The sequence below is a fragment of the Crocodylus porosus genome, unplaced genomic scaffold (genome assembly GCF_001723895.1).
Source record: "Crocodylus porosus isolate Cpor-Errol unplaced genomic scaffold, CroPor_comp1, whole genome shotgun sequence".
NCBI lineage: Eukaryota > Metazoa > Chordata > Crocodylia > Crocodylidae > Crocodylus > Crocodylus porosus.
Window position 1 is genome coordinate 31739424 of NW_017728912.1, and position 15334 is coordinate 31754757.

Below are 15334 nucleotides of genomic sequence, written 5' to 3' on the forward strand. Positions count from 1 at the left end.
GAGGGTGTGGCGTACTTCTGGGGGCTGGTGTCCGGCTGTCTCCTTCCTTCCGGCCTGGGCGGTTCGTGGGGACAGGACCGGGTGGCGGCGCCATGGCCGGCATCAAAGGTGCGGCGGCAGCGCGGCTCGGGGTCCTGCTGGGTAGCCTCCCTTCCCCCCCTGGGGCCTATGGGGGCCCCGCGTCACGGATACAAACACTGGCGTCGGGGCGGAGCAGGGGGAGCGGGGCGCGGTCTGTGTTTCTCCGGGTAGACGGGAAGCAGGCCGGCTGGTGCTTCTACGCTTTGGGTGGGGCAACACCGCCTTGCCCGCCCCCTTCTCCCTATGTGTCTGCACATACACGCGGACGCCTATGCACATATCTTATTTCATTAGCCTGTAAACGCGTACGTTCTCCCTGCCTTCAGTGTTTTTGCTGCACTTGTCCCTGACTGCTAAACATGAAGACTGTAGCAGAACAAGCAGTGTTTCTCAAGGAAGGCATTATTAACCATGCTGTGCAAAGGAGCATAATGTGGGCTTGTAAAATCTGCTTCTCTTCCTGCTAAAGGAAAAAAAATCTCAGGAGTTTGTTGATATCAAAAAGCAGATTAGATCTCATTTCTGAGCTAGGTGTGCTGTCAAGCTTTCCAAGCAGCACTGTCAGTTGTATGGTCACGTTTCTGGCTTCCAATGCTGCATGGAGATGGGAGAAACTGAGTAGACAAGGTGTGCTGAGTGTTGGCATGTGCGGTGTGCCAAGATCCACCATGGGACTTGTAGGCTTCAAGCTGCGGGTGTGCAGTTGGCAAACCTGAGTTAGGTGCCTTGGAACAGAGGTGTGCAGCATGTGGTATGCAGCGGGGGAATACTAACACCAGCCACTAGAAACGGTAGGAGAGAGGAGGGGATCCCAAATCCCCATTTTTTTCCTGCACTTTGTCACATAACTTCGGGCTGCAGCAGGTGCACATACATGTGTTAGGCCAGTGGTTTTCAGTCTTTTTACATCTGAGGCAACCCTCCATAAACTCTTGAGTTTGGCAGTGCTCTATTTCAAAACCTAACTTCACTTACATTTTTTACTTCTGAAAATAAAGCAATTCATCTGTTGCAAAAAACTCAGATCACGGCAGGTCAGAGGGCTTGTGGTGCTTTGGCCACCTGTTTGAAATATCTGAATTTGTGTTGTGAATCATGTGTAGGTGTTTGCACATCTAAGGATGCTCATATTGCTAAACACCCTTAAAATGATTGTGTGGCACCCTGGTTTTGCTTTAGGTACTTCAGCTGTCTTTTTCTGGGTACAGGTTCATTCTTCTCTATTGAAATGTGGCTGGAAGAATAGGACCTGGTGATGATATCTGTCATTAAAGTAATAAACCATTGGTTATGGTGCTTTCTCAGGAAGTGAGAGACCTAAATTGTAGGTAGTTCTCATCCTAGGGGAGCTGGGACATGGGTTTTAAGACTGGGCCTTAATTGTCAGGCTAGAGGGAAAGCTAGGTTTGGACAGCCTCTGCCTCTCTTGAACTTGGGCCAGAGAGAATAATCAACATGCAGCCTGCATGTGTCCCATGGATCAAGGTATTCTCCTTGGTGGGAGACATTCTTTTAGGTTGTGGTGCCTTCAAAAAGTAATGTTGTGCACTTTATCAAAAGCATTTAATATAAAATGTGTATGTGTTCCTAGGAGCTGGAACGCAGGACTTTCAGAGACATCCCTTCAGCACTGGGGATGCTTTTTGTTTGGCTTTGTGAATCTTTTCATCTTTGCTGTGTGGTGGCACAGTTCTGGCAGGAAAAATGGAGGCTGCATATCCCAGTCTAGTCTAGCCTGATGTTTAGGACACTCTTCTAGGCAAGGCAGGTTCTACTTATAAGCCAGTGCTATAACAACTGGACTGTTACATCAAAGGCACCAGCTCTCTTCACCCCAGTTCTAACTGTAGTTTTTGAGTGAAAGTGTGAATGTCTGCTGTGCTTTTGTGCTGAAGTGTATGCTTTCAAGCTGTCTTAAGTGTGGCTGGGGCAGACAGTGAATTGGACCCTCTGAGAGTCTTGGGTAGTGCTCCACCTAATTTGTGAATCCCAGATAAGCTTAGGCTACAGGTAATAACCAAATGCATGTACTTATAGAAAATATATGCACTTTATGCGTGCACAATAGCAGAACTTGATTATGCTTAAGTTTTCTGGTGGAAACCAAGGTGCCTAAGTGATTAGACAGGTTTTCATGGATCATACTGCTCGACTTTGGTGCCTAAGCCACACATTAGGCAGCCAAATGCTTTTTTTGAGACTGTCTTGGGTCTCTTTTGGGACCTGATCCAAAACCTCTTTGAAGTGAATGGGAATTTTTTTTATTTTTATGGACTTTGGGTTCATTTATTAAACTGAACGTACATTTTTTAGTCCCTCAATCATGGATAGTAACTGCATTACTTCATGTGGAAAATGTTGCTCATTCTGAATGTCATGTTAACAGTAAAAGTCAAAGTTAAATTTTTCCTCAAAACAGGCTTAAAAATTATTAAACCTATCTTGAGAGAGCTATGTCCTTCTAGTAGGGGTTCATCTTGTGCTGTATACAGTCTCAAGGTGGTTAGGATGTTTTCACTTGCATCATCTTTGTAATGGAAAATATTGCAAAATAAAAAAACGGGGACCTTATTTTAAATTACAGTCAGAACTATCTGGTAATGTTGAATCTGGTATTTTTCCAGTTGAATGCGAATGTTCATGCAACCCTGTTTTTGTGTGGCATTATGTAGTAAAAGTTTCTGTAGAGTTTTAATACTAATGAGCATATCCTTAAATTACATAAATGTGAAACTAATGAGAAATAGAAAATGATGGCTGTATGGATATGAATTGCCTAGGGAGAATTCTCAGGGTGTCTTACATTAGAATGAATACCATTTTATACAAAACATTCAGTGGACACTGCTTTCAGAGGTCACATTCTGAGGATGACTGCAATTGTGAAAGTAGTTTAGTTGGCTGCCTGTCAAGCTAACATCATTTTCCTTGATAAATGACTGAGCAATTTTAAGATGAAAATAACTTGGTTTAACCTTTCATCTTTGCTCTAGATTCATTTGTACTTTTCCCAGCAATTCATAGGAGTAGTTTCTCATTTCTGATTTAAACTAATTTTAGTGGATGCTATTATTAGGCTTTTACCCTGTATGAATTTCGATAAGTGGAGATGAAATAAAATGAGCTAAGGCATTTTGTTGCGTATGACTTTTATTTGAATGCTAATTTTTAACAGCGGTTTGGGAGGGAGTTAAATATGTCATGCAAAAAAAAATGTTTCAATACTTCTTAAAAAGAACAGGGAGTAGGGGCATTTTGTGTGTCATGAATAACTGACCTCTTTGTGTTTTCCATACAGCTTTGATTAGTCTGTCCTTTGGGGGGGCAGTTGGACTAATGTTTCTGATGCTTGGATGTGCCCTTCCTCAGTATAGGTAATGTATATTTTTAATGCTCTTTATAATAGTTGGATGCTCTTTGACTGCCAACTAATCTGTTCTCTAGTGTAGTAAGAATCTTATAGTGCGCACATATCTGTGTGTGTAGGTAGTTGTATGACCTTGGGTCAAAAATGCTAGGGAAAAGTAAAATCACCATAAAAAATATTATAGAGACCTTTGCTACAGATAAGTCATGACGGATGATCACTTATCTTGTGGCTTCAAGACTTACATTTACAAAATCCTGAAAGAAAATTGATACTCCTGACATTACTGATAAGTTTCAAAAAGTTTGGCAAGTTTTAGTAATGGAAGAATTGTCCTATCAAGTCAGTGTTCTACATGAGAAAAATAAAAAAAGATGCTTATCTAGAAATTTGTTGGAAATTCTTGGAATTTGCTAATAAACAATCTCCTGCCTCCAAACTAGAAAATTTGAGAAATTTGTTTGAATATTGAAGAAAGTGCAAGTTCTGTGAGATGATAATTTATGTCAAATTCAGACTAAGTTTGAAATCTAAAAGCAGAGATGAGTAGATCATGCCCTCTGTATTATGCAGAGTTCTTAGGAAAAAGAGGGGCTGCATTATCAAGCAGGCTACATATAGAGATGAAGGAACGCACAAACTTAACATCCACCAAAACAAATTTGGTGACTGAAAGGAAAAGAAAAGAACACAAGACTCCTTTGTAGACAATGACTTAGGTTAAGGGAACACCATTAATGGAAAATAGCTATCTGTCTTGATATCAGGGTGGATAAAAATCAATGATTTAAAAAAACCCAACCCTTGGATTTTTTATTTAAATCAGATTTGATTTACTCATTTTTGTTAATGTACTTTTTAAAAAAAAAGTAAACCTATGTAAAGCTAGTTTTAATTTAAGAGATTTTAGAGCTCAAAGATATCATCATGGAATAGGGATTATAACTTCTAATGATATAATATTTGAGACAATATATTCATGTAACTTTTTTAGAAAAGTTTTATAAATAGGTCACAATAGGCCATAGGCTATATTAGGGGCCCAATCTTATGGGGTTCCTAGAGGCTTCTCTACTGATTAGTAAAGATTAAAGAAAACCACTCTACCCAATGGGACTCGGTGCTTAGTCTGGAAGATCCCATTAAGCATCTCCCTGATGCTTAGTTTCACTTCTCAAACTGTGAATTTGTCTCTCCAGAGATGATAACCTTGTTAATAGCAGTATACGGAGATGAGAGAGAACAGACCTGATTACCTACTCTTGTCTCTCTGCAAGTTTGTGTACACAGAGCTAAGACCTTATCTCTCTCTAAAACTGCAAAGTTTCAAGAGGTTAAATGAATAGAGGATTGTTGGGGGTAGAGTAGATCTGGTCAAGGAGGAGGAGTTTGGAGATAAATGCACAGAGAGGGGCAATAGAAACAAAAGAGAAACACTTTGAGCAGAGTATTTCAGAAGTCTTGAGGGACAAGTTCCTGAGTATAGTCTCTCCATTGATTTGAGATCTAGTGAGAGAATGGTGTGGTAGAAGGGAAAACCTATCATGGTAGCAGGCTTGCCAGGCCATAAAAGAGACCCTGCTTGGGAATATTTTAATGATGGTTATATCAAGCAACAAGAATAAACTTTTTGTGGTAAACAATGATTAAATCCAGACTTTCTGACCACGTATTTAAATTCCGATTTAAATCAAACCCACCCTGCTTTATATATGTGCATTTTAGAGGATCGGGTGCATCTTCAAATGTTAAATTTGTTATGAGTTGAATTTAAAAAAAAATATTATGGAGACACTGATCCCATCATTATCTATCTGTATAAGTGCCTGCAGAGGACTGTTTTTGCTTCCCATTAATAACTTCTTTTAATGGCAGCTCTTACATGCTGTAAAGCTTAGCTTTGTTACCAAAGCATGAAGCAATATGTTGTTTATGTTTTAATTTTTTTAATGATGCAATGAGGTTTTCTGTATTACAGTAGAGGACTCCCTTTCTCATTATGTGCCTAAGCAATTTGCTTTGACTACTAACAGTAAAATATAGAGGTGCACTGATATATCAGTGCCATATCGGATCAGCACCGATAAAAGGAAAATTAACATTATTGGCTTTTTTGGCCAGCGTAGCTGATAATGTCACTAATAAATATAATATGCCTTCTGGCTGGGGCCCTTGGATGCCACGTGCTTGTAGGCAGGCACAGCGTGTACATGGTCAGAACTGCAGCTGAGCAGTGTGGAGAGCAGCTCCCTGCAGGTAAGTCCGTGGTGGGGAAGGGGCATTGGAGGTGCAGATTGAGGCCCTCACGGTGAGGGAAGGAGTTGGGATAGAGACAGGGGGAGCTGCCCAGTCAGGGCAGTGAATGGGACCCTGGGGCTGGAGCGGGGAGCAGGACAGAGCTGTGGGCAGCTTGTCCAGGAGGGGTAAGCAGCTCCCCACTTCTGTGTGCACCTGTGAGGGAGGCATGGGGGGGTAGGTACCCCCCAAGATCTGGCTGCAGGGCAGAGGTGGGCTGCCTGCTGTGGACTCAGGGTTCCCTGCCCTAGTGCATTTGCCCTGGGGACTGCATGCTGGCTGTGCACCCCCCGCCCACCTGGCAGCAGTGGAGACAATGAGTTGTGCCTCTTGCTACCAGGTGGGCAGGGGACATGTGGCCAGCATGTGGTTTCTGGGGCAAAGGCAGTTGAGCAGAGTCTGAACTCACAGCAAGCAACCTGCCTCTGCCCTCGCCTCACTCAGCCGCGCTCCTAAAAGTGTTCCTGCGCTTAAAAATGGTGGTGGCGGCACTTGACTTAAAAGTTAATTTGACAAGCTTTAGTTCAAGCACCCCCACCATGATTTTTAAGTGCAGGGCCGCTGATCCCCTGGACGAGCTGCCCATGGCTCTGTCCTGCTCCCTGCCCCAGCCCCGGAGTCCCATTCACCGCTCTGACTAGGCAGCATCCCCAGCCCCTGCCCCACTCCCTCCCTCACTGTGGGGGGCCTGGATCCACCCCGCTCCCCTTCCTTTCCACAAACTTACCTGCAGGGTGCTGACCTCTACACTGCCTGGCTGTGTTCCTGTAAATCAGTTATCAGCTCAGTATTAGTCAATATGCTTGGGGAATAATCTGCTGTCGGTATTGGCCAAGAAAATCTTTATTGGTGCACCCTTAATAAAACCATTACGCTATCTGTTTTTTGATTATATTTTACATGATAATGGTTATACTTTGATTGTTAAAATGTCAAAACACTTCACAAGTGATTGCTTTTTTTAGTGTTGGCTGAGAGTTGGACTTGACCTAAAAAAATGCTTGAATGCAAATCCATGAAGTAGAGGTAGAACTAGATAAAAATATTTCTGTATGTAAGTTTCAGACCTCCTGGTTAAGTTTCAGAAGCTCCTCCCAGTTTGTCTTCAGCATTGCAACTGAAGTCAGTGGAAACAGTTCACATCTGGCACTCTTGGCTAAGTGTTCTCAGTGGTAGATCCACCTTAACTATGGAATTCAGTGTCCTTGCTGATGATCACCTGTGGTTAAATAAATCTGGTTAGTGATCCACTGGCTTGCTTAATTCAATAAAGTTCTTATTATGCTTTGTAGTGATCAGTGGTAGGTATGTGCCTTTGCTAAACAAATCTGGATGGGGAATAAAAGTATACTTTTACCTTACAGCTTGTGTAATAGGATCTGTGAAAGGAAGTAATTGCTACAGAGAAATTAAAGTTAACTTTCTTCTCCTTTCTTTTTCAGCAAATATTGGCCACTGTTTGTTCTGTTTTTTTACATCCTTTCTCCTATTCCATACTGCATAGCAAGAAGAGTAGTAGATGACACAGATGCTGCAAGTAATGCCTGCAAGGAGCTAGCAATATTTCTTACAACAGGCATTGTTGTCTCAGCATTTGGGCTCCCTATAGTATTTGCCAGAGCAGAATTGGTTAGTAATATTTCCATCTATGAACATGTTCTTTGCTAACAGTTTTCACATTGTGTAATGCTTTTACTACACTTAGCAATTTTAGTGTTCAGCTCAGAGGTTTAAAATGTATGTGGAGTTAAAAAACTGCATCCAAGAACAAAATAACATTTTATACAGAGAAATGTGGCAAAAACCCACTTGCTTTTTACAGTGAGAAAATAAGCTTCCAGAATTTCATACGTGTTATGAGCGAACTCAGATGGAGACTAGCAACATAAAAACTCACCAATGCAAATAAAGCTAGAATAATACTGAGTGATTTCAGGATCATTTATGAAATAGAAAGCACAGAGAACAATGAATAAGGAAGCCAGTAGTTCTGATATTCATCAGTCTACAGTTCCCTAGTTCCTTAACTAACTTTACCTTTCACCCTGCATGGCTTTATTTATACTCTCCAAAAGATTCTTGCCTTCTTTAACTACATTAGGAAATGTTTTAATCTTGATTTTCCAATTTTGTTAAATGGAATTCTGCATTAGCATGAACAGTCAAATAAGCCCAAGGGACTAAGAAACCAAACTACAATGGAATTTTAATGGGTTTGGAGCACCCAGTTCCCTTAAGCTTTCTGAAAATCCCTTCTTAGTTACCATGACCCAAGATAATGATAGACACAGCCTTATTTAAGCAAATCTAGCTACTGCAGAAGTCTCGGTGTAGAATAGGGTGCAGATGTGTTTACTGAACCTTGAACAGCTTACATGTGATAAACACCCATGTGCTTGAACTGTAGAACTTCCAGTATTTAGAAATACTGTTCTTTTTGTCTCATTTGATTCCTTCTCTTTAATTTTCGGTATGTATAACTACATCTTTGTTATCCACAGATTTTATGGGGTGCATGTGCACTTGTCCTCACAGGGAATACAGTCATTTTTGCCACCATCCTAGGATTTTTCTTGGTCTTTGGCAGCAATGACGACTTCAGCTGGCAGCAGTGGTGAGAGGAGTTTAGCAGAGAACTGTCATAGACATCTTGTCATTCAGTGGCCATCCATACAAATGAGAGAATGGGCAATAAAGAGAAGTAGCATAGCAAGCCTTTGGGAGTATTTTAGATACTCCTTTTCACCTTGTTTGTTGTAAGTGTACTATTTTTTCTGGTTTGCTAATGGATTTCAAGGTTTTTATTATGTGGAAAGACACTTTGTTTTTATTTGTCTACAGTATGTTTTTAGTATCTCTTGACTTAAATTTATAATTATTCCTATTCTGTTTTATGGTTATGCAACATTTAAATGCTGGAACAAGAATGTTTAAATGTGTTTTGGGTTAAAAGTTTATTTTAAAAACAACCGTGATATCAAGTTAAAGATAACATGTATCTTTTATTTTTGACCACAGTGACTAAAATATGATGCATAAAGGATATAAGTTAAGCAATCATGTAACCAACATGGCACCATTCTCAATTAGCAGAAACATTGGTGGTGGTTGTATTTTGGTGGCATTAGGGAAAGAAAGGAAGAATCACTTGCAGACTTTCTTTTTTCTGCTGCTCAGACCTCATTAAGGCTGAAGAATGTTGATGCTGTTAACTTCAGGATTGGGTGACTGCTCTGCCTATAAGCAGAGTTATTTTCTGGGATTTCAAAATGTAAACACCTTTGAAAGGAGCACTTTCCCCTGTCCTGTTCTCTGCTCTTGTGTGGATGTGACCGACAAATGGTCTATGAATTTTATTTAATTTTGATGCTATAAAATGCAAAACCAAATGCATTGTGGGGGAAGGACAACTGACACTTAAATTCCATTTTTAAGACCTCTTTTAATGTTTCTATATATAAGTATTGTACATTTTGGTCTGTGTCAACTCTTCACATTTTACGGAAGAGAAGGTAAAACGTTCATTTATGAAACTACTGATGTATGTTAATTTGCAGTATATACGAAACAATATTTCCCGCTTCCCTTTTTTAATTTATTTTATACATAGTATATATTGAGTAAAATGGCTTTTCAAGTGTAAATTAACACTTAAACCATAGGTATTTAGCCTACCTTACAAAGATTGATTGCTATACTAATACATAGTATAGTCAAAGCATTAATTTCTCCAAGTCTGACCAAAATGTCAGTGACTTTGTCTTTCAGTTCATGCATATCTGTTTAACAAGACAATGTTATGTCAATAAGTGTATTTCTTGTTCTGTAAGGTTATATTACATGTAGTTTTCAATATTTAAAGCAAGTTTTCTGCATACCTCTCATCTGTCTGTTTTTTAATTGATTGTGGATTTTATTCTGACTTTCCATTGTGGTGTACAATGAATGAATGCAGATTAGCCAGATTTTACTGTAATTGATGCAACAGTAAACCTGACCAAAAAGACTTCTGACTTGTTTTTCAAAAGAGTAGCAAGCCAACTATGCGTGCATGATAAAAACTGGTGACCTAACTAACCGGTGCAGCAGTATGAAAAATCCACTTTAAGGAGGTTTGCCTGTATTTTGTTTGAAAAGAGATTAATAGCTACGTATAGATGTAAACAAAACATTAAGCTCTATGACATCTGATAATCATAGTAGTTACACACATATGTTCAGGGAATTAATTTCTGTATGGAGACGTGAAAGATTGGATGGCACAGGCGTGTACCTACCTATTTGTTAAAACCACACAATATTAACAATGAGAACTGAGCAGTTCTACCCCTAGCACAACATGAATAGAAGAACATCAGGATGAGGGTGCAGAGCATTTGAGCCACCTGCAAAGGTTCACCAGAAACCTGTGGAGATTTTGAGGCATGCCTGAGGGATTTAGAAGCATAAATGTTATGACTTTCAGTGGGACTTGTCCATCTAAGTAGTTGGGTGCTTTTGAAACTCTCTTAAACCAGTGGCTAAATGGATAGCCTTAAGCTTCACAAAGAGAGTAGTAGCCTCAGAGTCCTTTAATGACCTGACCAGTTGCCAAGGTGGTTTCTAATTTTTTTGGCGCTGTTCCCATGTAACTTTCTAATTAATGTATTGCCCTGCTACTGTTCTACCCACTTGGCCAAGAAATCTTTTATGTTTAACAGCTATGTATATTCCTGTGTGTTAATCTTGTTCACAGCATTGTGTTCTTGATCTGGCACACTATTTAGATGTAATGGTCTCTCTTACTTCCAGTGTAGACACTTGAGAGGTATGACTTTTTTCCATATAATATGCACTGAAATAGCATTGCCATCCTTCTATAGAAAAAACTTTTGATGAAACAATAAAACATTTTAAATATCAGCTTCAGTCATGGGTGTTTTATTGAAAACATTATTCAAAAAGTAACTTATGTTTAATACACTCATTGTTTTCCCCATCATCTTTTCACAAGATTATCTTTGATAATGAAGGAAGTGTATTTTATTCTTCCCCAAAATACTTGAGACTTTTACTTCTCTGACCACATGTACTTCATGGGATTGCTAAGGAAGTCTATCTTGAAATTCTGATACCATGGGGGTTGGGTTTTTTTGGGGGTGGGGAGATTAAATATATTTTGTTTTAAGGGCCAAATCAGTCCTGAATTCTATTGGGCAAAGCTCAGTAGTCAAATTCCAAATTTCAACTGAGCAGAGCTCCATTGTTCAAATCTGTGCAGCTTTACCACCAGGGAAGTATCTTTAATTCCAGACCCTTCAGTCGGGGGCTTCAGATACTCCCCAAATCCATATTAGACATTCTACCTACAAGCCCCCCAGCGCAGACACCTTGGGGTTTGGATGCCCCCAGTCTCGTACCTAGCCAAAAGGCTGTGGAGCAAGCCAGGGGGAAAGAATGAACCTGGCTTCCCATTACCACAAAATTGTGCAGTCAAGTTTTCATGCTCACAAGGGTCAACCTGCCTGGAGTGTAATGGGCTCTTGGTATCTCCTGTATCAGATATGTATGAGCATCTAAACTCATAGAGAAATCTTTGAGGAAAAGACTGAAATAGATAGATAGTTTGTTACTAGGCCTGTGCAAAGTGACTAGTATTCACTTTGGATTCGGCTGATTCAGAGGACAGTGATTCGAATCGCCGTCCCAATTCAATCCGGCCAAATCTGATTCAGAGATTTGGCTGCTGCCATGCAGAGTCCCCCATTCAGCGTGGGGCAGTAGGGATTGCCCCCCTTGCCCAGCAGTACCTAGTGAACTGGGACTTTTTTTTAAAGTACCGGGAGCTGGGGCAGGGGTACCCATGGGGGGGGCTGGTGGTGGTCCCCCCATGTTCCCCTCCCCTGCCCCTACTTACCAGCTTGGAGTCCCTGCTGCAGCTACCAGGGACTGCCTGAATCAAAGCTCTCCCCCACTTCAGGTAGTTGAAAGCTGCTATTAAGTCCCCTCTCAGTCTCCTCTTCTCTAGACTAAATAAGCCCAGTTCTGTTGCCCTTTCCTTGTAAGTCATGTGCCCCAGCCCTCTCACCATTTTTGGTGCCCTCCTCTGGACTGTCTCCAATTTGTCCACATCCTTTCCATAGTGGGGGGGCCCAAAACTGAACAGTGTACTCCAGATGTGGCCTCACCAGTGCTGAATAGAAGGGAATAATCACTTCCCTTGACCTGCTGGCAATACTCCTACCAATGCAGCCCAGGATGCCGTAGCCTTCTTTGCAACAAGAGCACACTGCTGATTCATACTCAGTTTATTGTCCACTGTAACCTCCTCGTTCTTTTCTGCAGAGCTGCTGCTCTGCCAGTCAGCCCCTAGCCTGTAGCAGTACCGGGATGGGACTGTTCTGCCCTAAGTGCAGGACTTTGCACTTGTCCTTTTTGAACCTTATAAGATTTCTTTTGGCCCAATCCTCCAATTTGTCTAGCTCACTTTGAATCCTAGCCCTACCCTCCAGAGTATTTGCTACACCCCCAGCTTGGTGTCATCTGCATAGTTGCTGAGGGTGCACTCTATGCCATCTTCCAGGCCACTGATGAAGACATTGGATGAAACTGGCTCCAGGACCTGGGGTGCTCCACTTGATGCCAGCTGTCAACTAGACATCAAGCCATTGATTATTACTCTCTGAACATGATGTTCCAGCCAGTTTTCTATCCACTTTACAGTCCATTCATCCAGCCTGTACTTCCTTAGCTTGCCTATGTTGTGGAGGCTTCCCAGGTGTTGTGGGAGACCATAGCAAAAGCTTTGCTAAAATCAATGTACACCACATCCTGTGGATGTGGGGAGACTGGTGGATGTGGTGTACCTTAATTTTAGGTATGCCTGGAGGGCTTTTGATATGGCCTCCACAACATTTTCCTAGGCAAGCTAAGGAAGTACAGTCTGGAAGAATGGATACTTCATATTTCATATCACACAGATCCTAATGATACTTTTGTAAAACTTCAAAACATTCAAAGGGGTTTCAGCATGCCATGGCAAGCCCAACATTTTGAAAGCTAGAGCTCTAGGGCGGGTTAGATGGACTCTGCAGCACATCTCACCTTGGTGTGTCTTGGGGTGGGGCAGAAAAATAAAAATGAACCCATAAATTGCAACTTAGTATCACCTGCCGGCTCACAGACTGGAACTGCTAATCTTTCTGTTACCTGCTTAGGACCCAGGCCCATCAGACGCAGAAGAGGCCTGCCTACGCTTCTCCACAGAGCTCCAGGGCTCAAACTGCCCCGGCCAGAAACAGGTGCACACACGCCACTGCCATCAGCAGCCCCCGCTTCCCCCCAAACGAACGGCTAAGGAATTAGCAAAAACGGGCCATGAGCAGCCCCAACCTGCCCCTTTCATCTGCCAGCTTGACGCTGAGCCTCAGAGACACTCCGCAAGCCCCCAGGCCTGCTGCCTTCTTACTGCTGGGGCCTGAACGCGCTTGGCGGCTCCGCCCCCGCCCGAGACACCTCGGAAGCCTCCAAGCGGCTGGTGTGAGCGCCGCAGCCAAACGGGCCTCACGTGCGAGCGCGGTGACGCACAGGGAGGAGCCTGCGGTTAGCACCCCATTCACAGCTGGCGCTCCATCCACTTCCGGGGCAGGGGTCGTCTGTGCTCCTCCCCTTCCCCCGCCGCTCTGTCTCCAGCCCCACGTCCCAAGATGGCGGCGGCCGGTGCTGGCGGCGGGGCGGCGGCTGCGGGAGGAGCAGTGTCCGCACTGTGGAGCGAAGTGAGCCGCTTCGGGCAGAGCGGCGACTACGCGCGTGCTGCCAAGGCCGTCAGCAAGAGTGAGGCTCCCTCGTGCCCATGGCCACGTCATCCCATCCCCCCCCACTCCCGCGGGCCGAATGGGCCCGCCCGCTCCACACTCCGGTTGGAATGGGGCAGCCCGTTACCCCCCGTAACCTGTCCGAATGGGCCTGCCCCCCAGTCAGAATGGGCCGGCTTGGAGCAGGCTGCGTGGGGGGGGGGGGGCGGAGGCGTTCTTTCAAAAAGGCCCGTAGTGTGAGTGGCTGTGTCCCGCGGCGGGTCGCCTGGACTCCACAAGAGCTGCCCCCACGCTTTTTCTTCGTCAAAAAATAAGGGGGACAGCACATAGCCAGTGTGGGCCACATGCAAGAGGGTGACACGCTCTGAGGGCAGCTGTGAGCCCTCCCCACCCCCATCTCCGGGGACTGGTAACTGCAGTTAGACGTTGCAGGAGCCCAGCAGGCTGAACCCCACTGCCCTCCATCCAGCAGCAGCGTATTGGGCAGCCACACAGTCTGTCCTCAGATCCCCTCCATCCGACTGCAGGATCTTGGGCCAGGCCTAAGTGGAGGAAAAGGCTGGTGGCAGCTGTGCCGCTGTGAACGCTGTTCCATGCACTGGGCTGCTGTCACCCTCATTGTGTATGTGCATCCCTGCAGCCTTCTCTCTTGTTTCTCATCCTGTTGCCTGCAGCATGAGGTTTGTGCTTTGTCTTCGGGATGCAGGCTGTCTCATTCCTTTCACACCCCATGTGATGGGGCCCTGAGCTACAGGTGCTGCCATCGCACAAGTAATAAAAAGGAATCCACGTGGAACAGCAAGAGGCAGGTTGTGTTATCTAGAGTAGTCATTTCTTGTGGACCGCTCCTGGGCTGGAGCAGAGCTTAGGGTTGGGCTGACATTGGCAGAGAGAGAAGGGGAAAAGAAAAGCAGAAAAAGCTGATGGAAAGAGAAGCAAGGTTGAGAAGATGAATGTTTAGGTCCCAGGTAGCTCTGCATCGGGGGGTTACTTGGATTGTATTTAGCCTGTTAGCCTCGATAAAATTCCTGGGGAGATTGTGAATCTGGGTTACATTGTCTTGTTCTGTCTCCATGAAATATATGTAGTCCCGATTTTATCAAAGTCTGGTGGAGAGGACTGGCCCAGTGGGAGCAATTGACATCTGGCAAACCAAAACTTGGAATATCAGGGTCAGGCTTTGTGGATGTCTGTTTGCCATGTTTCAGTACCAAGACTTTGGGGTCTGAGTCCATTGCAGAGAAAGAGCAGATACTTTTCAGAATGTTTTGGCAAGAGGCGCTGTTCAACTGCTGATAGATCATCCAAAGTGATGTCATTTGGGAAAAATCTTTCACTTTCTTCACTGCTTTTGTCCTCAGGGAACAAAGCACTGGAACCAGTAATCATTTGTTTTATTGGTCTGGAATGGTGCTCTCTTTCGATTTGGTTGCCTTTTCTTCCCAAGTGGATAATTCAGCATAGATGCCCAGTTTTCTTACCTGTTACATGGTCTGCAGAATGAAACTTTAGCCTAAGGTGCTGTTTAGTCCTTTGGCAGACAAGGTTCTTTGGGTGAATCTGTTATCTTTTATTAAACCAACTTAATTTTTTAGGAAGCTTTCAGGTTTAAAAACCATTCATCAGGCTGAGGAAGTTTCATAGTTTCTAGGGTCGGAAGGGACCTGAGCAGATCATCTAGTCCGACCCCCTGCTATGCCAGGAAAGAATACTGGGGTCAGGTGACCCCAGCAAGATGTTCATCTAACCTCCTCGTAAACACCCCCAGGGTCGGAGCCTGCACCACTTCTCTTGGAAG

The 15334-nt window shown here is 43.5% G+C and overlaps 2 protein-coding genes across 2 annotated transcripts in view; both read left to right on the forward strand.

Annotated features, from left to right (window-relative positions):
• Positions 1 to 10651, forward strand: LEPROTL1 (leptin receptor overlapping transcript-like 1). The gene is made up of 4 exons (XM_019534236.1): positions 1 to 108; positions 3380 to 3455; positions 7186 to 7372; positions 8245 to 10651. The coding sequence occupies exons 1-4, from the start codon at positions 93 to 95 to the stop codon at positions 8359 to 8361; spliced, it is 396 nt and encodes a 131-aa protein (XP_019389781.1). The 5' UTR covers positions 1 to 92; the 3' UTR covers positions 8362 to 10651.
• Positions 10652 to 13388: 2737 nt separating this feature from the next.
• The window catches only part of LOC109309461 (signal recognition particle subunit SRP72-like), a 9206-nt gene continuing 7260 nt past the window's right edge, over positions 13389 to 15334 (forward strand). The window contains exon 1 of the mRNA XM_019534235.1: positions 13389 to 13555. Within this exon, the coding sequence (XP_019389780.1) occupies positions 13429 to 13555 (127 nt within the window). The 5' untranslated portion in view covers positions 13389 to 13428. The remainder of the gene's footprint in view (positions 13556 to 15334) is intronic.